The 21,456-nt window shown below is 35.2% G+C and overlaps 1 protein-coding gene across 1 annotated transcript; it reads left to right on the plus strand.

The window, feature by feature from the left end:
• The first annotated feature begins 815 nt into the window (after window positions 1–815).
• CD226 (CD226 molecule) lies at window positions 816–21,277 on the plus strand. The gene is made up of 6 exons (XM_026699163.2): window positions 816–997; window positions 1,391–1,735; window positions 4,310–4,645; window positions 16,748–16,835; window positions 17,649–17,715; window positions 21,010–21,277. Exons 1-6 carry the CDS (start codon window positions 949–951, stop codon window positions 21,121–21,123), a joined length of 999 nt encoding a protein of 332 aa, XP_026554948.2. The 5' UTR covers window positions 816–948; the 3' UTR covers window positions 21,124–21,277.
• Window positions 21,278–21,456: the final 179 nt, after the last annotated feature.

The raw sequence follows: 21,456 nt of genomic DNA on the forward strand, positions 1-21,456 counted from the left end.
TATCTTACAATGCAAAGTTATTTTCTGTGGCAAACATCAAAATGTAATTGTAAATAACCTCTGAATCATCCTGTTTTTGCACAAGATAATGCCTTTTCCTTTAAAAGCTGTGTATACAGAACAAAGATTTATGTCTCACGTTCAGTGACCACCTTGCCTAACAAGACAATATTGTTTAGGTTTTATTGGTTCAGCCAATTAAAGGAGGCCAATTAAATTAGTTTACTTTTTAAATGGCTGAAATGAAACCTAAGGTGTTTTTTTTTTTCAAAAAAGCAACTGGACTTTTTTGTATTTGCTTGAAGAAATTTTGCTTCTCATCCAAGAAGCTTCTTCAATTCACTTCATTCAGAACTGAAAAAGCTTCTTGGATGAGAAACAAAACATCTTCAAGCAAAAACAAAAGAAGTCCAGTTGCCCTTTGAAAAAACACATTTGGGACAACCATTATCTGGATGACCGAAAATCTCCATAGACCTGAAACTAAGGGAAGGCTTTATTTGTTCCCTGGCAAAGAGATTGATTTGTACAATGAAGGAAGGAAGGAAGGACATAAGAATCAGTAAGCACAATTTTACAGGTAGCAACAAAGTGCTGCCAATGCTTCCATTCAAAACACTATGACGGAGAAACTCAACTGTGAGAAAGAAAGGAAGCAATACAGGAAGGTTGTCAATCAATCCACTTAGAGCACAAAAGTAATATTGGAAATGATCTAAGGGGAGGGGAGTAGCCTGTGATGTCCTACATAGTCATGGAATTCATGACAACTTGTATAAATGACTTCCTGTGTCTCTTTACAGACACCCCTGCACTACAAGAGTTCCCCAAAGTGATGCATCCTTTTGTCTTGCTAGTTCAGATAAAAATACCATCCTCCCTACCATGTGACCAGGAAACACAGAAAACATAGATGAAGCTCCCTCAGTCCTTTTAGCTGTGCTGAAGATGAATTGCCTTGTGTTCTTGGTGATGGCTTTTCTACAGTCCTATCAAAGTAAGGCTTGTTTCTTAATTAATACATTTCTTCCTCGTTGGTTTTTTGCCTGCTTGCTTCCTGCTAAGTGCCTTCAAAATCTATGAAGTTTTGAAGTAATTTACTCCAATAAAAAGACCACTGCTATTTGTTTCTGGTGTTGCAATCCTATGGATGTTTAACTTATTAGTGAATCTGACTATATTCAAAATGAATTGGATAATGGAGAATTGTAGCCAATATTATAACCTCATCGTATTGTTATTAGTAATAACTTTGGAGATGGGTTTGCAGAGCTGTGCAACTATAAAGAGTTGGGGTTGAGGAAAAGACTTTGTTTGATCAGTGCCGCATGCATTAAGTGGATATTTTTTGTGACTCACTGTTTAACAAAATAAAAATGTTCTATTTTAGGCAATGTATCTTTAATGGCAGAAGGAAAACATGTGGATTCAATTGTGAAACTCTCCAGTACCATGGCTCTTAAATGTGTCTGCCCAAAGAATGCATCTATTTCTCAGATGGTATGGGTGAAGGAAGAGAATCAAACGAAACAGCTCATCGCTGTCTTCAGGCTACCTTATGATCTACATATAGAAAGCAAATATAAGGCCAGAGTCTTGGTCACTAATTTTACCTCAGACAATAAGACCTTGATTTTCAGCAACACCACTGAGGAAGATGTTGGTTTTTACCTATGTTCCTTTCATACTTTTCCATATGGGATCTTGGAAAAGACGATACACGTTGTTCAATCTGGTAAGGTAAATCTGTTTATTTCTATTTTATAAGCTACTGGTAAATTCAAATTCTGGATAGTTGCTTTCAGAGTTGAAAGGAAATCAAATTTCAGTGAAGATGCTCTCAGGTGAATTTTTCGTACCTTCCAATTGATGTTGCAGTGAATTTCAGGCAGCTCCTTCCTCACCCAAAGCCATTGATAGTCAATAACTTCTAAAGGAGAAGGAACAGAGGTAGATTTTTAAAGCTGGGATGCTGCCAAGGAAAAAGAAGTTCCTAGCTTTGTCTTCAAATTATTAATTGGTTAACTGACCAGGGATTAGACTAGGTGATATTCAATGTTACTTTTAACTCATTAGTTCTATCAAAAAACAAGTTTGGGAAAGCATAGCAAAACATCACCTGTCAGATACACTGTTTCTTTACAGATATGGTCACCATCTCTGATTGGGTTCACATGTAGTGCAAATAATAAACAGTTTATTTGGTTTAGTTTTGTGGGTCTTGGGAACTCCATGGTTTGCAAACTAGATTTATTCATCATATTTTAAAAGTACCCTTCTCCCAGACAGAGAAGACTTCATGACTTTATGACTTCATTCAGTGTGTGAATCCAGGCTACTGTGCTTTATTCTACAATAGTGGCATAGAATAAAACATAAAGCAGTCTCTTTCTTTTCCACATGCCACATCCCCCACTTTGGAGCCTCGCAACACTTGCATGTAACAGGGAGAGATTATTTTACAGGAAAAAGAAATTTGAACGAAATGGAGTAAGCTATTCCTTGTTCACCTGCCCATCAGTTTTGCACCCTAAAATGATTCCTTATTCCTCACTGCATAGAATTATGACTTCTTTTTTGCTAGGAGAAAACATTCATTTGCAATGTCATTAAAAAAGGGAGGGAGAAGAAATTTGTGAAAAGAATGTTCAAATGCAAAATAGATTCAAGAGACTTTACCTCCCTTGTTACATATTTGAAAGGATTTTTCTGAGCAAAAAAATTCTTCTACATTTGTACATAGTAGATGTTGAAACACAGTGGTAACAAAAACCATAAAATAAATGTTCTTTCTTCCATTCTTCCAAACTTCTTTCTTAGCACCAATTTCCTTTGACTCAAATCATCCTTTTTACACATTTTCTTTGCTTCTGTTTTGCTAAAAGCAGAAATGTCTACTTGATATGATTTACAACCACACTAGGTAAATGTTTTTTAAGAAGTGTTTCTGTCCCACCAAGGTAAAAGACAAAACAGTCAGAAGGGCTGATGCAGTTGCAGATGTCAGCTTGATTTTTTTGTTTATTCCCCTGTGGACACCCCTGAGTGATCAAACACATTTAACAACTTCTTCCCCTGTGATAACTTTTCTCATCTTAGAAAATAAAACAAAATGATTAATTTTTCCTCCATTTTTATTTTAATATATAAGTTATACCCAACAGCCAACAGTAAACAGCCTAACCAATGAACCTCTGAGATCAACCCCACCAACACTGACAGGAGAAGCCACTAAAATAAAAACTGGGAGCAAACCCCATTCCTTATTAGCACTGACAATGTTACCTACTTTGGGTAATGAAATGTCTGCAAGGGAACAACCAAACTAAGAGAGCACCAAAGACCCCTCATGTCAACCCTGAGCTACAAATATTCTCTTTCATACGTTATACCCATCAATTATTATGAACCTGGTATAATTATAATTAAAAATAATCATTAGCAGCATGTCCTATAGAAGAAAAAATAAAGACAAGAGCAGGTATAATAAATTGTAAGAGTCAAATTACAACAACAATACATCATTTAGTTTCTAAAGCCCAAATTAGGAAATAATATTTTACTCAATATCTGAAACATAGTAAGGAGCAATTTTTCGCTGCTTTCCCTGAAAGATTATGCCATAATCTCCCTTTCTCTCCTTCTTTCATATTTTTGGAGCATGAAGAACTTTCCACATTGGTCCATACCCATTTCACTTCTTAGTGTTGTAACTGTCAGTATGGAGTCCTATACTGGAGTACTTCTTGTTTTTAGACTTTTTGGTTGATCCAAAATCAACCATCTAGACTGGACTGGAGCTCAAAGAACAGATTATAGAATACTACTCTTAAACCAAAACAACCAGAGAGCTTCCCTCACAGTTTCCACCCAGGCTTTCCAGACTAATATTCATATAGAAATTAGCTGGCTTGGTGGCTGTTCTTATTTGTGGGGGTGGGGGGATGGGACGGGACTTTCCATGCAAGATATTGGATATAATAATTACCTCCAATTATTTTAGTTCAAGTATAAGGTTAAAAAAAAAATCCTGTGATATTTCCTGGCATTCCTCAAAAAATCTAATTGGTTCTCATGTTTCTAATCAATTGATGCTATAATTATGTAGAATATTGTAAATGGTGGTTTTAAATGTTACTTGTATTTATTTTACTGCTTTATTTTACTGTTTTTTAATTAACTTGTCAGCTGTTTTGAGTGCTTCTAAAGCAGACAAGGCATGTAACATTTTTGCACATAAATACATTATGCATGACATTATCCCTATCTCTCACACTTCTTACTTTAATCTTTTTTTTTTCCAAAACAGGGGCATTTGAATTTTCAAAGTTGTCAGTTGATCATTTGATTACTAAATCAGGAGAAAATGTCACTTTTAAATATTGGTCTAACTCTGATGTAGCAGTGAATCGAATGACATGGGAAAGAGTACAACCTGACTGTGTAGATCTTATAATTCAGTGTGCGGATTCTGAAATGCCAGTCTATGGTTCGGATTATCAAAACCGTGTAGAATGTATCTCTGAAAGTTCAATTTTACTTCGGGATGTCACAGCTTCTGACTATGGAATGTACCGCTTTTCTTATCACAAGGTGAATGGAGAAAATGGAACTGGCTGGATAAAACTGACCACTAATAGTAATGGTAAGTTAAAGGAAAGCATATAACAATGATGGTAATGATAATGATGTCACACGGCCAGCCAGATGTTTGGACTGAATTTGGCATTTTTGTCCATCTATAGAGTCTTTCCCAAGGTCCCGAGACAGGAGATGTTACCATTTAATAATTTTAAAGGTAGTGTTGTAGGATGTAAACTGTTCCAAGTAAATCTGCATTTTGCAATTGACTGTGATTTTGTCAATTCTGATGGTGTTCAAGTGGATGTTTTGGAATTGCACCCAAGGGACCTATCACTATTGGTCTTATCTTTGGTTTCATTTGCTACCATCATTCTGTCTGCAGGTCTTTATATTTTGTGATTTTCTCTAACTGTTCTTTCTTTTCTATGCCACTGTCTTCAAATATAGCAATGTCTATTAACCAGATTTTTTTTATTTCTTATCAACAGTTGTTAAATCTGGGGTGTTGTGTGGCATGTAATTGTTTGAATTATAAAATCCCAGAACACTTTAGCAGCTTCATGTTCTATTACTTTGTCTGTTTTGTGGTCCTATCAGTTCTTGCTTGTAGGCAAGTGGTATTTCTTGCAGATCTTCCAGTGCACCATTGTTGCTACTTTGCCATGCCATTGTTTGTAGTCAGTCTGGGTGATCTTCTTGCAGCAACTAAGTAGGCAGTCCACTTTTTCTTCAGCTTCCTTGCAGAGGTGGCATTTGCCATCTATAGCTATCTTTTCAGTTCTGGCATTGTAGGTGTTCGTTCTTACAGCTTAGTCTGGTGTAGCAAGAATTAGACTGACTCTTATCAATTTTTTTGCTCTTAATCATTGCCAGGTCTTGTTATCTGTGTGCCTGCTGCATTTTTAATGCATTGGCTATGTAAATCTTTGCTTTGCTAAATCTCCTTTCCATTCTTCATTTGGTCTTTCTTGTAGGCCAATTTAGTCTTTTTGGTATTCCATAAGCCTTCATGGGGTACAGTGCATCTTCTTCACATCCTTCAGATTTCCTTCCAATGTGCTTTTTTTCTTCTTTAACTACCTAGCAATAATAATATAGTATAATATAATATAATATAATATAATATAATATAATATAATATAATATAATAATATAACCTAATATATATATAGCAACGTCCTATTTAATCATTTTTTTAAAAGAGTTTTTATTTTTTTAAAACAAACATACGCATACAAAACATAAAAACATAAAAACCCCTTCCATTTTATATACATACAGTGTGTCAGTTGGTTAAGAATCGTTTGTGCTATCCTTTTGTAGTTGTTACTCACAGTTTATATCAATTTTCACATTGTCAAACTAACATATGCTTACATATTTATCAGTTATTAATCATCCATGACTAAACTATTTATTCCATCATTTTATATGAGATATTCCAAATTTTATCTTAAAATTTATGTTTCAACCAATGGTTATATATGTCTATATATTATGTTTTATATCAGTCTATTAAATTTCTATCACAGAATTATCTAGTCTATTACATTACCATGTCTTTTTATCCAACCATTGATAAAACAAATCCCATATCATATAAAATTGTGTATCTTCTTGTTCTCTAATTTCAAATGTCAATTTACTCATTTCAGCTCAGTCCATAATTTTCTTAATAAACTCCTCCTGCATAGGTATTTTATTGTTTTTCCAATTCTTAGCAAATACAATTCTAGCCACCGTTAAAACATTTACAATCAAATATTTCAACTCTTTGTTATATATTTCCAATATAATTCCCAATAAAAAGATCTCTGGTTTAAAGTCTATATGTTGTTTTATCATTTTTTCCAACTATGTGTGGATTTTAGTCCAATGTTTTTTTGCGTCCGAGCATGTCCACCACATATGGTAATATGAACCAGATATCTGATGTCATTTCCAACATTTATCCAATTTATTCTTAAACATTCTCGCAAATCTTGTCGGAGGTAGATGCCACCTGTAAAACATTTTATACAAATTTTCTTTATATGCGGTTGACATTGTCATTTTATAATTTTGAGGCCACAATTTTTGCCATTTTTCTAAATCAATCCCATATCCAAAATTTCCCCCCCAAGCAATCATCGTTTCTTTAACTTGTTCCTCCTCCAATTTAAATTCTAATAAATGTCCATAAAGTTTTTTAATTACCTTTTCATCAGTACCCATCAAGATTTTATCTAAATCAGTCAACTTATCATAAGCACCTTCTGTTTTAACGTCTTTGTCAAATCTAGATTGTATTTGCAAATATGAAAAACAGTTCATTTTTACACCTTGTTCTTCCAACACTTGCATAGATTTAAGTTCAACCTTTTCATTCAATATCTCACAATATCTAACTGTTTGTCCCTTTTTATATATTATTGGATAAGAAAAGGCTTCAATGGTAGATATCCATTAATGGAATTTTTAAATAGTATTGTCTTTTTATCTTCTCCCAATTCAAAAACAATGCCTCTAGGATGTAATGTCTTCTAAAATACTTCTGTGTTTTAGTTCCCTTGAACCAAAGGAAGGCATGCCATCCCAACAGCAAGTCATGCCCTTCTAAGGTCAATAGTCTACTGTTCCTTAATGTTATCCATTCCTTTACCCACATCAGATTTGTCGCCTGGTAATACAACTCCCAATTGGGCAAGGCAAACCCTCCTCTTGTTCTTGCATTTTGTAACAATTTTAGTTTTATTCTTGCTTTTTTGCCCTGCCAGATATATTTCAACACAATTCTATTTAGGACTTCAAAAAACTCTTTCCCTTGTCGGATTGGGATTGTCTGGAATAGATATAAAATTATAGGCAATACATTCATCTTAATTGTAGATCAATGATAATTGTAGATTTCCTCATTTTGCCAAATCTGTCGCAATCTGCTGTTTGAGTTTAAGATAATTATCCTCTTTCAGTGTGCTACATCTTGGTGTAATGTATATCCCTAAATACTTAACCTTGTTTGTGACTTGTTTTTCTAAAACTTCTTCCAACTCTTTATTTCATCTTGCTAACATATTCTTTGTTAATATCTTTGTTTTATCTTTATTTATTTTCAAACCTGCTACTTTTCCATATTCTTCTATTTTTTCTATTAGTTTAGGTGTTGTTTCCAATGGGTCTTCTAATATGAATACCAGGTCATCTGCAAAAACTTGCAATTTATACTGTTCCTTTTTGATTTTCATTCCTTTTATTTCTTTGTCTTTCTAATATTTCTATTCAACACTTCCAATGTTAACACAAACAGCAGGGGCGACAGTAGACAACCTTGCCTTGACCCTTTTCTTATATCTATAGATTCCGTTAGTTCTCCATTTACCATAACCTTTGCAGTTTGTTCATGGTATATCATTTCAATGGCTTGGATAATTTTTTTCCCAAAGCCCATTTGTGTCAATTGTAATCGCCAACTCACATTATCAAAACATGAAGGCCATTTGCTTTTCAGGATGTGCCTCATAGTATTCCAGAGTATCCAAAATAATTCTCACATTGTCTTTGATTTGTCTCTTTGGCAGGGATCCATTTTGATCAATATGGATAAAATTATTTAAATATCTTTTTAGTCTTTCTGCCAAAATTGAAGCAAAAATTTTATAGTCTGAGTTTAATAGGGATATAGATCTGTAATTTTTAACTTGCTGCAGGTCTGTATCCTCCTTTGGTTTAAGTGTAATATATGCTTCTGTTCATGTTTTGGGTATTCTTTTCTTTAGCATAACTTCGTTCATAACTTCTAATAGGTGATGATTCAATATTTCCTGGAAAGTCTTGTAAAATTCCACTGGTAAGCCATCTGGACCTGGTGCTTTCCCAACATTCTGTTTTTTAAGGCTTCTGTTAATTCCACCATTGTTATATTTCCTTCTAGCTTTGTTTCAATATCTTTAGGTATCTGAAGTAAATTCGCTTTCTGTAAATATTGCTTAACTTTTTCTTCTTGAATATTCTCTTGAAAGTACAATATTCCATAATAATATTGTACAATTTTTTTTCTTTTCCTCATTTCCATAGCATACATGTCCTTCTTCATTAATTCTTCTTGATTCTCTATCCTTTCTCAGTTTATAAGCTAGCCATCTGCCTGGTTTATTTGCATCTTCAAAGTACTTCTGTTTAGCATTTTTAATTTTTTGTGCTAGTTCCTATTTTTACATTAGTTCCATTTTATGTTTAATTATATTCATTTTATTTTTAATGTCTTTTTTGTGGGGACTTCTGTAGATCTTTTTCCAATCTTTATAATCATCCTCCAATGTTTTGAAAGTCTTTTTCTGTTTCATATTTCTTTTCCTTGTATAGTCTATTATCAAGCCTCTTGTGTAGGCCTTCATTGTGTCCCAGAGATTCTGTAAAGATGTATCCTCTTTTCTATTTTCTTTAAAAAAAGAAAGCAAGTTCTTTCTCTATTTTCTGTTTAAAGTCTTTTTTTTTTTAATATCGTATTATTTAAGGTCCATCTAGATCTTCTCTTATATCCATTCCAAATAACTGTCACTGGATTATGGTCTGCCCAGGTGCTTGTTTATATTTCAATCTCTCATATGTTGGCCGGTTATTCTGCTGACATCCATATCATATCTATTCTAGACCATGATGCGTGTCTGTTTGAGTAAAAAGTGTATTGCTTATTTCCCACATTTATCTCTCTCCATGCATCTTTTAAGTTAAATTCTTCAGTCGTTTGAAAGAAAGATTTTGGTAGTATCTTTCTAGCTTTCTTTGTTGATTTCTGCGTTTTATAGTCCAACTGATCATTAACCTTTCCATTAAGATCTCCCATCATACAAATATTAACATAGTCCAATTCAATTATTTTCATATGTAATTTCCTGTAAAATTCTTCTTGTTTATCATTCGGAGCATAGATTGCAATTAAAAATGTTTTAACATTATTGTCCATTATTTCCACCATCAAAATCCTTCCATCGTCATGTGAGTAAATTAATTCTGCCAAAATTGTATATTTAATATATAAAACGACACCTCTTTTTTTAGTTTGTGCCAGCAGCGTAAATAATTTCCCTATTTTTTTGTTTCAATATATATTTGTTGCTTTTTGATATGTACTTCTTGTAAGCAAATTATATCAAATTTTAATTTCTCTAATTTGTGAAATACTTTCCTTCTTTTAGTAGCCAAATTAAGTCCATTTATGTTAATCGTAATCAATTTTCTTTCCTCCATTTTAGGCTTTGTGAGGGGTTTTTATTGCTCTAGTAGGTCTTAATTCTCGTTGTTCTCTGGGTACACCACCTTCTGCACCTTCTTCTTTTTCTTTTTCAATTACTGCTATACACTCCTCTTGAAATTCAGTTAATGACTCTTCCTTTCTTGCTTCTTCCTCCTTTCCTCTGAAATATTCTAAGTAGAATAGCTCAGCTTTTGCAACTGTGTCAATTCTGTGTCTTTGTTCCTGCCAGCCATCTGTAGTTTACTCCTCTTTTAAGTAACTCTTTGGCCAAAAATAAGTATTCTCTTCTCATCTCTTCTTGGTACCTGTTTCAGCACCACAATTTCTTTATCTTTATACTTTAAAGTTTTCTCTTTGCCACCTGCAGTATCTGTGTCTTGATTATCTTTTTAGTGAATCTGATATGAACTTCTCTTGGTAGTCTGTTTCTCATTGTGTATCTTGTATATACACGGAACACTTCATCCATCTCATCCATCATCTTTTCTTTAGTTATCTCTAATGCTTCTGCCAATATTTCTGTCATTATTTCAGCAAGATTTTTCACCTTTTCCTTCCTCTACATTTTGAAATCTTAAGTAGAATTCTGATCTATCAATTTCCCATCCTAATGGTTCGCACCTGCCCTTCTCGACATCGCTTAATTGAGTATCAATATCTTCAATTTTCTTGTCCCTTTGTGTATCTTCTTCTTCAATTTTTTAAAATCTATCTTCATATTTCATCATCATCTGTTGAATATTTTCTACTTTCTCATCTGTCTTTTCAGTTCTTTGCTCAATATTCTCCATTTTCTTTTCAATCTTCTAAATTCCTTGCATAATCATCTGTAACGTCACTTCCTTCTCTTTCTCCCATTGTAAGATTGTCTGTATTTACCGTTGTCCTCCAGATGGTGAAGAGGCTATTGGTATTGAGGAAGCTGGTGCTGTTGTCTTTCTGCTCATCTTCTAGTGCTTATATGTAGAGAGAGAAAGAGAGAGAGAGAGAGAAAGAGAAAAGCAAAAATAAAAATAAAAAAGGAGTGCAGGCAGGCAATTGCCACTCCAAAAAAGAAAAAGGGAAAAAGAAAAATCTTCAAGCACTTATGTACCTTAATCCAATTATTTCTCTTTAAAAAAGAGAAAAAAAGGAAGAGGATAAAAAAAAAATTACATTCTAGTTTCTGGAATAGAAGGTTGAAATCCAAATATAAAAATCCAGCTTGGGGAGGTGGGGGTGGGGTAAAAAAAGGAGATGAAAAATAACCCAAAGTTAAGCCAGCCACTGCCGCTGAGTATCCAAGGCTCTTTAATAAATCAACTCAATGTTTCTAGTTCCAGTATTTTCAAGGTCACTTCAATCTTCTTTCTTTCAACTTCAACTCGAAGCTCTAATTAGTTATAGTTTCACAGATGGGCACCTGCATAAACAATCTGTCATGCTCATCCCGCTATTTTTTCCAGTGCAAAGCTCAGAGTCCTTGATTATAGCACAAGTATATAAACAAACAGAGGAAAAAAAGAAACAAAATATCCAAGCCTCTAGATGGCAACGCTACTTTTTTTCCTTCACTTTCACTCCCCTCTCATGTATACAATACCAGGAACAAAAAGAGAAAATGAAATCCTTCCTTTAAAAAAAAAATATCTCAAATCCAAAAGAAGAGTCTTAATCAAAACAGACTTTCAAAAAAATGTTAAAAAATAAAAACAAAAGATGAAAAATTTAAAAGGCTGGGCCTTATTTTCTTTTGACTCCCCCCCCTCCAAATGGCTAGGCTAGGCTGTCTTTTCGGGGGTGACTTAATTTCTCCCCCCTGCGCACCCTTGCCTAGAGCGCCCCATGGGCAGCCATGCCTCACCACCAGCCGTTCCTAATGGCCGATCATGGCAGAGAGCAGAGAGCTCCTGACCCCCACAAAGCGCCTCTGTATGGTGTTGGGTGCAGGCTGGGTCATTGGGTGGGCGTCGTCGTGGATGTCAGCCTCGGTGGTGGTAGGGCAATTTGCATTGCGCCCATTGCTGTTGCTTCTTCTGCCGCTGTTGCTTTCCCTTCTGCCCATGTGCTGCCGCATTTGGAGTGTTGCGCATTCCTCCACTGGCAGCATTTCAGCTGCTTCTCAGGCAGGGAAGCCATAGCTTCCATGGTTCCCACCGGTACTGGCACCTCTCTCGCCAGCACCGTCTCCAACAACAGCAGCAGCAGTGACACACATATGTAAAATCCTTATGTTGCTCTTAAATAAATATATAAATTGTTCTGTGACTGATAAAACATCTGAAAAATGAAAGGGCATGAAAAAAGTTGAACACATTATCTTTGACTGAGTGGTTAAAAGGTAGGCAGGAAAGGAAATGTTGCAAAAGTGTTAGGAAGGAAATGTTGCAAAGGTGAGAAGTGTCAAACTAAATAAAAATGTATTATTGCATACTGAAAAAACCATCAGTTTAAGCAATGAAGGTTAAAGAACCAGATCTGTGTCCTAGAATAACACAGAAGCCCAAAATTCAAACTGATGGAAACTCCCATTAAAATAATAAACAGAACAAAATCCCTTTTGCATTTGTAAAGTGCTTTTTCTTGAACCCTAGACATCAAATTAAGACAAGGACAAAGTGGTTACAACCACATTTAATTTGTTCATAGAAATAGTTTTCTCATGGTTCCCCTGGGTCATATAACAATTTGCTTAATGTAAAAAAGAAAATTACAAATATAGCTTATATCACAGTCTATTCAATGAATATTGTTTTGATACCACTTGAACACATTTTCCAAAATATCAGGCAAAGGGTTTTCATTGCTGTGATTCTTTCCAATTACCAGCAGATGCCAAAAACTGAACACATCGAAAAGCAAGCATTGAGTCTGAATTCTGGCTCAGACCCAAGAATACATCCAAGTGTCAGGAAAATATATCTTCTCTTCTTCCTGCTTACAAGCTTAAGTTCTTCTCTTACAAGATCTCTTTGCAAGAATATCTCCCTATTTTTGCTGCCCTTCTATTGATTTCTCTTTAGAACTGGTCCCATTAAACCTGAGTGGATAACTTCAAACCCGAGGTCCAGGTATCTTGTTCACAGAGCTTAAGTGATAACAAGGCTGGTCATTCTCCACTCTTCTGCATCTTCTCTTATCCTTCCTGCTTTCTTTCACTTCTCTTTTGTATTAATCCTCATCTCTGCTTTTATATGTTTCTCAGCAGTTTTGGCAAAAGAGGAAAGTAGCTAGCTAGCCAAAGTTGGTAAGAAAGTAATCAAGGGAAATAATGCATTTCCCAGGATAGAAGGACTGAGGCACAGAAAACTTTGCGCTGAAAACCAAGTGAATATGAATGTAGCAATTTAAATATTAGTAGCAATAGCAGAGATAATAGTCATAAGTATTTTTGTTTTTTTGAGCCACAAAATAGATAAGTTAGTTTGTTTGTTTTTAAAACCAGATTGTATCCCAATCAGAATGGAATGGCTGGTACAGAAAATCCAGGCAGAGGCCTTTTTTTCACAGGCTGCTCCATTGCAACTCTGATGCTTTTTCCTTATCGTCAGCCACAGCCATGCTCAGATGTTGCTTTTTTCACTTTTTGCATGCCTCATTTATCACTTTAATAGAATCAGTTTCGTTGTTTGCCAGCAGTGATCTTTTGGAGGGGTTTTTTTTTGCTTTCTGTTTGGATTTTCAGGACTTCGCTACCTGTGCTGCGGTCCTGATTCCAGATAATATTAGTGCTAATCTTCTAAGCTGCATGGCAGCAAAGTCGATTAGCACATATATATATAATATATATGGCAGCAAAGTCGATTAGCAGCATATATATATATATATATATATATATATATATATATATATATATATATATATATATATATATGCTGCTAATCGACTTTGCTGCCATATATATTATATATATTAAAGCAGCCTTAGGTGATTCAAGAACTCCAGTGTTGTTGTTCCTGAGCAAATGACATAGTGAAGGGCCAGATTCCCGAAAAGAGTTGAGATACTTGAAGGTGGTATCATTGTATGCATCTCTCTTCTACAAGAAAAACACAAGGGAGGAAATTACACAGAGGTGGGCCTGCTGCTTAAGCACTCCACATCTTTGCTTCATCTTCCACAAGGCTCAGGGCTGTCACAGACCTGTTCTTACACTTTGTGTGCTGAGCAAACATTGCAAACCTTTTAGTAGTGAAGCACCTTACAAGTGGCTCTATCCTCTACCTGCTTGTTTGGGTTGAGTGTATTGGAACTGACAAGTTGTCAGTGTTTCTTTTAGAGAATTGCAGTCGAGGGGCAGTGAAGGTTGAAATCACTCGCCTACATGTTTCTAGAACTAAACTTCAAGGCAGGCTTAATAAGTATTTCCTCTCCTTGAAGAGGGGAGGGATGTCAGTTGTCTCTGCCTTCCACATCTTGTTTCTAGGAAATAGGGCTGATACATTAAAATGGGTGGAAATTTATGCCTGACTTGAAATCCTGAGGGGAAAAAAAGGGGGCGGGGGGAGAAAAAAGAAACAGACCTTTTGTTGTTTGCATCTCAATCACTACAAAGAAATAAAGAGCATCCAGGCATGGTTTATTCTTATTTTTTTAAAAAAGATTCTGAATTAAATAAAATAAATGAGGACTACAAAACTGTGATCATTCTGAAACTAGATTACCCCATCAGCTGTTATTAGCCAAACCACAGAGAGCCGGTAGATCACTGAATGCTCCTGACGTACAGCCGAAGTTGTATTGAGAGTGCAACTTTCTTATTGCCTTTGAGTCAAAGCTGACCATTTCTTTTGCAGAGTTTGGTTGGGGGGAAGGTTGAAATCATTTTTTTGGTATATAATGTCTTTGTATAAAATATATTCCAAATCATGGATGCTCCAGAACACTGATGAAGATACCTTGATAAATTTCTATTGACTGCTGAACTTAAGTGAACTCTATGTAATTGTTGGGTAATAATTGAAGGGTTAAGGGTATGGTGAACTCTGAAGAAGATATCATACATAAGGTTAGGCCCTATTCAGCCCTAACCTTGTGAGTTCAGGCCAGGTAGCCAGTCAGCCAATCTTCCCCTTGTATGCCAATTCTGAGGAAGTGTTTTGAAAACTGGAGGTGTGACAGAAAAGATGTCATCCAGCTTGACAAAGTGCTTTTTAATTAATTAGCACCTGGACCAATCTCAAACTATTCCCTATCTTGGAAGGTCATTTGAAACCCCTGGACTGTACAATCTTAAGCAGGGAAGTCCTGGAATAAGGCAAGAGGAGCCTGGAATCTGAAGTCCCCAATAGCATTTAAATTTGTCTAAGATTCATTGCATTTTTGAAGGGGACACTTAGAGCCAGAACCCCTAATAAAATTGACATCCTATCTTCATTCTTCTAAAGAATGATTTTGAGAAACACTGTGATAGATTCTTCTGTCTAGATTAAGCAAAGGACATTTTTTAGCTCTGCAAAACACAGATTATCAGTACTTTATTAATTTTGAGACTCATTGCAGCAAATGAGCCTCAAAAACAGGATGGGAAATACAACCTATTATGGGATTTTATGTGAGGAAAAGGAGACAAGCAGCAATTCCCATCTGATTAGTTATAACTCCATTAAATCACATTTTCAAAGGCTGAGAAGTATTCCAACAGAGTGTGTTGGTTCTTTCAGCTTTTGAAGTCACACACACAGTGACATGCTTTATTCCCAAGCATAGCTTTGAGAAACAAGCTGGAAAACAATCTTTCAGCTTTATGTCTCAGACAGTAGCATAGAAAGTTAATAATCAGCTTTACTTAGATTTTTAGAAGATCAGTTTGATAAGTTTCTTCAAGACAACCGTTATCTTCCTCAGCCTTTGAGATTTGAATTTATATTAAATATAATATAAAGACTACTTTTATGTAGGCTTTCTGTTTTTTATTTAAAGAAACTAATCCTTTTAAAAGTGTCATAGATTCTCTAGGAGTTCTTATTATGAGATAGTATCTAAAGCCTGCCTTAACACAGAAAGTAGAAATTTTACTATTCATGAACAATACAAAAATGGAACATCTTTAATATCCGGTTCTCAGATGACTATCTTGGAGGGTTTCTTCTTTGTGAAAGTCCTTGATACAGCATTGGAGGCAAAGTCCCCCCCCCCAAAAAAAAAACACATGTTGAAAAGGAACCAAGAACATGTTTTGAAAGCTATCTATGATTGATAAACCTTCACTCAAGGTAATTCCATATTGTAAGGTGAGGAAGAGGAACTGATGACTGTACAGAATTGCACTTTCAAGAATTCCTTCCATTGGCCTATACTCTCTAACACTACTGTGGCAACCTGAACTTACATTTAGAGAGCCGTCGGCTTCCACAGCTCTGCTGCCCTGTCTATGTCAGTGATTATCCATTTGACAACTTTCAGATGTGTAGACTACAATCCCAGAACTCCCCAACCAAGGCTTCTTAAAGTTGCCAAGATTGAGAAAATCCTGGTCTAGGTTTATCAAATCCAATTATCTAATAGGAGCATGTGCCAGGTGCTGCTTATAGAAGCATGTAATGATGCCTTATTAGCAAAATATAATTTAAATCATTTCATTGTATTTGATGCCAACAAATTATTTATCTTTGTACTTCGAATACATACACAGGAAATTATTCGGGGAGTGTCTTCTATAAGCACTACATAGCTGCAAGCATGGTACCATTTATATTCAAAATAGTCAGTAAATGTGGATCGACTTTCTAAATTGATTACAATTAAAATGAGATGATTACAATAATCTCGGAAGATAAGTCATTTTTCTATATTCCATACATTCTACTCTGGTCTTCTTGTCCTTCTCATTTCTTCTTGTATATTTAAGACTTCCATATTCATAGTTATTTGAAATGTCTTCTGATGTTGTATTGATCAGAAAATCAACCTTTCCTCTTATTGATTATATTTACTCTATTTCCTTTTTAGCACCTTTATTTACTAAGCTGCATATGATTTTTATTGGAAGTGTTGCCTTTTTAATCCTGGTTATTGTGGTCATACTTACATACAGAAGGTAAGATATGATTCAGTACTATAGCAGAATGCACCCAGTATGCTATGACCCCAAAATTTGTGTGCTGTCATGATATCTAAAGCTTTTTTGGTAGCTTATCAAATTAATGTTGTGCTGATCTCTGTACAAGGAGGGATAACTATATTGTCTTTGCTGCAAGTTGTTACAGTTGGCATGGAAGCATTTAGGGGAACCTATCTTGATGATTTCTTCCAAGGAAAACAGTTTTTTCATGCCTCAGTCTGTAGCAATTGGTTGAAAATGTTCAATTACAAGTTAGTTAATGGACCTTTGCAAACACATAAAAATGTGGCTTTTGTTCCAGGCTTCTCTCTTTCAGACTCTTATTCTGAATATCATTAAGAGTCTAAAATTGTTCTTGTATATTTTTATTAGAATGTTTCAATCTAATAAAAATACAAACAAACAAAAAGAAAATAAGATAAAGAGAAAAAGAAATAATAAAACTATGTGCTCCCTCTATATCAAGTAATTGGTGTCTAAATATTCTCGTCTTCTGTTCTTAGTTCCTGATTTCCCCAAATCATCAATTCAGTCTTTTCTTATTTCAACAAAAAGTCCACATAAGATTTCCAGTATTTTTTTAAAGGATTTTTTGTTGGGAATGCTGAAATTCTTGATGGGAGTGATATGGAAACTACTGTGCTGGTAGATTTCAGTTAAGTTGATTTGGGTAACATTTTATTTACCTACGCATCCTAATTTAGTTGTGCAATTTAAAATAATTTAAGTTTTAATCATGATAAAAAGAATTAATAGCTAACAACCACAAAATTATTTTTGTTCATTTAGGTTTTGTGTCACCAAAAAGAGAAAAAGGATTAAGAAGATGAGAGATTACAAAACTACTTGTAGACAGGTATGTGCAAATGGCAATTGTTTCATTAGTGGACTTTTAAAAAATCAATACTCTCATTGTGGGCAAAGGATCCAAACCATATGGAAACACTATTTTTTAATAACTGTACCAGTCACAGTGTCAAACTCCTGACAGTAGCACATGATTAAGGGGATTCACAGAGAGTCTTATTAATCAGGCTTAATGCAAGGAAAAATGGGTTAGATAAGTATATGTAGACCTCACATTACTGATTACATTAAGGCAGGGTTCTCTTGATCCTTTCCCTCCATAGTCTTTTGAAAAGGTAACCTTGCTAAAGGGATAAGGTTGAAATATTCTTGTGGCCCTTATATATCATGTTCAGTAAACATCCCTTTTCTTTCTTAGACTCAGAGAATTCCATTCATCCATTCCATTACATCTAGTACCTGGACAGAGGGGATCACAGGGATATCCAGTTTAGGAAACATTTTTGTGTCAGAAATGTAGCTGTGCGTTTTGGGTTCAAGAGCTTCTTCAACTAGGATCTCATTGGGGGGAAGCATGTCTAGAGATACTTGTTGCAGGAAACAATGGCAAGAAGTGGATATGTCTTCAATTTCTACTCCTGACAACCAGAAGTATCTGGATGACATCACGGACCCAGGTGGGCCTTGGCCTAGTCCAGCGCTGTTGTTCTTATGGTCTTAGGATAACATTTTGTAAGACAAACAATTGTTTGAACAACAAAGTGGAGAACCTCTGGCACCCTTCAAACTGCCCCAGGGCAATTTACATAAGATGCTCACAAAGCACAAAGGCTTTATTTACTTATTTCTAGAATGGCATTATAATTGAGAATCTATAAGTCACATAGAACGTCATATATTCTATTCAAAATTTTCTTGTTTATCCATAGTAGTCATTGGCTGAGCTGATTCTGTTTTATTCCTATTAGGTAGCTAATACTCAGCTTTTCATGGTTTGCCAGCTTGGTAGTTTCACAACTATATTAGCCTGAAAGGCTGAGGATTTGGCTTTCTTTGTTCAGCTTTCTTTGTTCCCTTTCTAGAGAGGAAAAATAGAAGAATCAGTTGCAGTTGAATCTTTTTTCCATTCTTGGAGGAAAAAAAAACAGTATTAAATTGGATGATTTCCATGAACTAGCACAGCAATGATAATGCAGGATGTAGGCAGTAGAAGGGTGCTTTGACGAGAATAAGTAGTTTTTAAAAGAATATTTCCAATAGCTAAAAGCATGTTTGACAGCATCTTTATAGAAGATGCTGTCATTTCAAAGAAGTAGGAAGAGTCATATGGTTTATTTAGACAAGATTGTCCTCACTGAACAACCTTCATTTAGTGACTTGTCCTTGAAGTTGCAGCCATTGCAACATTTCTGTAGTCACATTCATCACTATATGGGCACTTGCTAACTGACCCACATTTCTTACCGGTTCTGTCCAGTTCTATAGAACCCCTTGTTAATTTTCTAAGCAGTTTGGAGAACCGGTAATTAGAAGCAATCTCCTTTTATTTTTCCACCCTTTTTACATTCTTGCCAGTATGCCTAGACTTCCTGTCTCCGGAGCTTCTGGGGCTTGACTTTCTTAAAGGGGAAGGGTTGTTTTAAGATTTTTACACTGTTGTTGGGAGAAAATACTTCCCTGGACAATCAGCACTTTGAAGAAATAATTGAATAATGAAGCAAAGCTTTTAGTGACGGGGAACCAAGATGAGTGACATTCAGCAAGGCTTCTTGGCTAGCTAGAAAGATTGACATTCAAACGTGAGTTTAATACCCTTTCTGAGTTTTGGTCTAAAACTGGTTTTTGGTGAAGGTTAATTCTGTGCTTGGTGACATTTAATCCCGTGTTTATTGATGGAATAATTTTCCCTATTCAGTTTCAACAAGCAACAGCTACTGTTGTGATTTAATTATTTGTATTGTGTTTGAATTTTTTTTGCCTCATGGTTTCTTTTTCTATCTGAGGGGTGGGGACCTTCCTTCATTGCTTTACTACTATCTGGCAGAGGTGGTATTCAGCAGGTTCTGACCAGTTCTGGAGAACTGGTAACAGAAATTTTGAGTAGTTTGGAGAACCGGCAAATCCCACCTCTTAACTGGAGATTTTACAGTATCCTTCCCTGCCACGCCCACCAAGCCTCACCCACAGAACCAGTAGTAAAAAAAAATTGTATCCTACCACTGCATCACAGTGCTTCCCAAGATCATGATCTGTGACCTTCCCTTCAAATAAAACGAATGGGGAAATCAGAAGGAAGTCAAAGTCATGATCACATGAGATCCTTGCTTAATGACCTACATTGATTTGTTTAATAACAGCAATCAGGGATTGCTGGTGCCACCATTGCTAAGTGTCATGTGACATCACATTTTATGACTCCACCAAGTTTTTTGGTGACTGAAATTTCAGTCCCAATTACCAGTGTTAAGTGAGGACTGCATGTGTGTGTGTGTGTGTGTGTGTGTGTGTGTGTGTGTGTGAGAATGAGCATACAGGCTATGGATCAGCAGCATTTTGGAACACCTGCACAATTGTGTGATTTCCTGTCTAGGCAAATTACATTTTTTAAAAAATTCACAGTAAATCACATGCAGAAAGCTCTGGAATGAGACTGCTGAAATGTCATGACATTTGTAGCCATTTTAATTTCAAAATGCATTTATTTAATTTGTAACACTAGCAGGTACAAGCTCTGGTGCATACTGGGAATATGTGCAACTAGCACAGTAGCTAGCACTACTAGCACATAGTATTTTAAGCCTTTAAATTTTTTTATCCTACAATGAGAATTAAAGTGAAGTCAAATCAAAAGTTCCTATTTCCACATTTATTTTGACGTAATGCTCCTCTGTGCCTCTTCTGAGATTGAACACAACGAGTTCTACAGTTTTTCCTTGTAAAGTGCAGCTATCCACATGACAGAAGACACCTGGCTAAATAAAATTCTTCATTTGAGTATGAGGTATGGATTAGAAATTATTTTGCTGGGGTCATGCATCAACTTACATCATGAGATTGATTTGGTTTTCGTTTAATGTGTTAACTCAGGTAATTATGGATTATATAAACCTCAGTTACACAAATTATGGCTTAGCAATAGATGTGAATCTATTCTGTATCTCAATTTTTCTTTAATGCCTATCACATCTGCAATAATATAACATGCATGTGTATTATTGTTTTGATATTTAACTCTTAAAATGCAGCATAAGAAAATTTGCCTCTGTTGTGAGCTTTTGTGTTTGAAGGACAGTCTTTATTGTTATTTATTTCATTATTGTCTTTTTCTTTCTTTCTTTTATAGACCCAGCATCAATACAAAAACTGGGCTGGTCAGGGTTCAGGAAATGCAAATCAAAGTCCTACTGCAACAGATGATCCGATCTATGTCAACTGTAAACAGGTTATGCAAAAGTGAACTTACCACCTTGTATATTGATGAACTACCTCAACTCATCCTATTGATCTCTGGGATTAGAATCAGAATATAACAAGATAACCAATGGTTTTGTTTTTACCTAATAAACCAAGAAAACAGGATTTTTTAAAATAAAAACAGCATCTTTTTCTTTTTAGATGAATTGATTTGTAGTGGTATACCTGCATTTTCAAAAACGCTGTTAACTATATGACACAGAACAAAAATTTACTGTGCTAAATAGAACTGGCAGGATCTAGCTCTTCAGAAGCACACTCAAGAGATAGGATATATTTCCATAGAACATAAAACAATAGAGCTGGAAGGGATTTT

This window comes from Pseudonaja textilis, chromosome 3 (genome assembly GCF_049901715.1).
Source record: "Pseudonaja textilis isolate UNSWEBS1 chromosome 3, rPseTex1.2, whole genome shotgun sequence".
Lineage (NCBI taxonomy): Eukaryota > Metazoa > Chordata > Lepidosauria > Squamata > Elapidae > Pseudonaja > Pseudonaja textilis.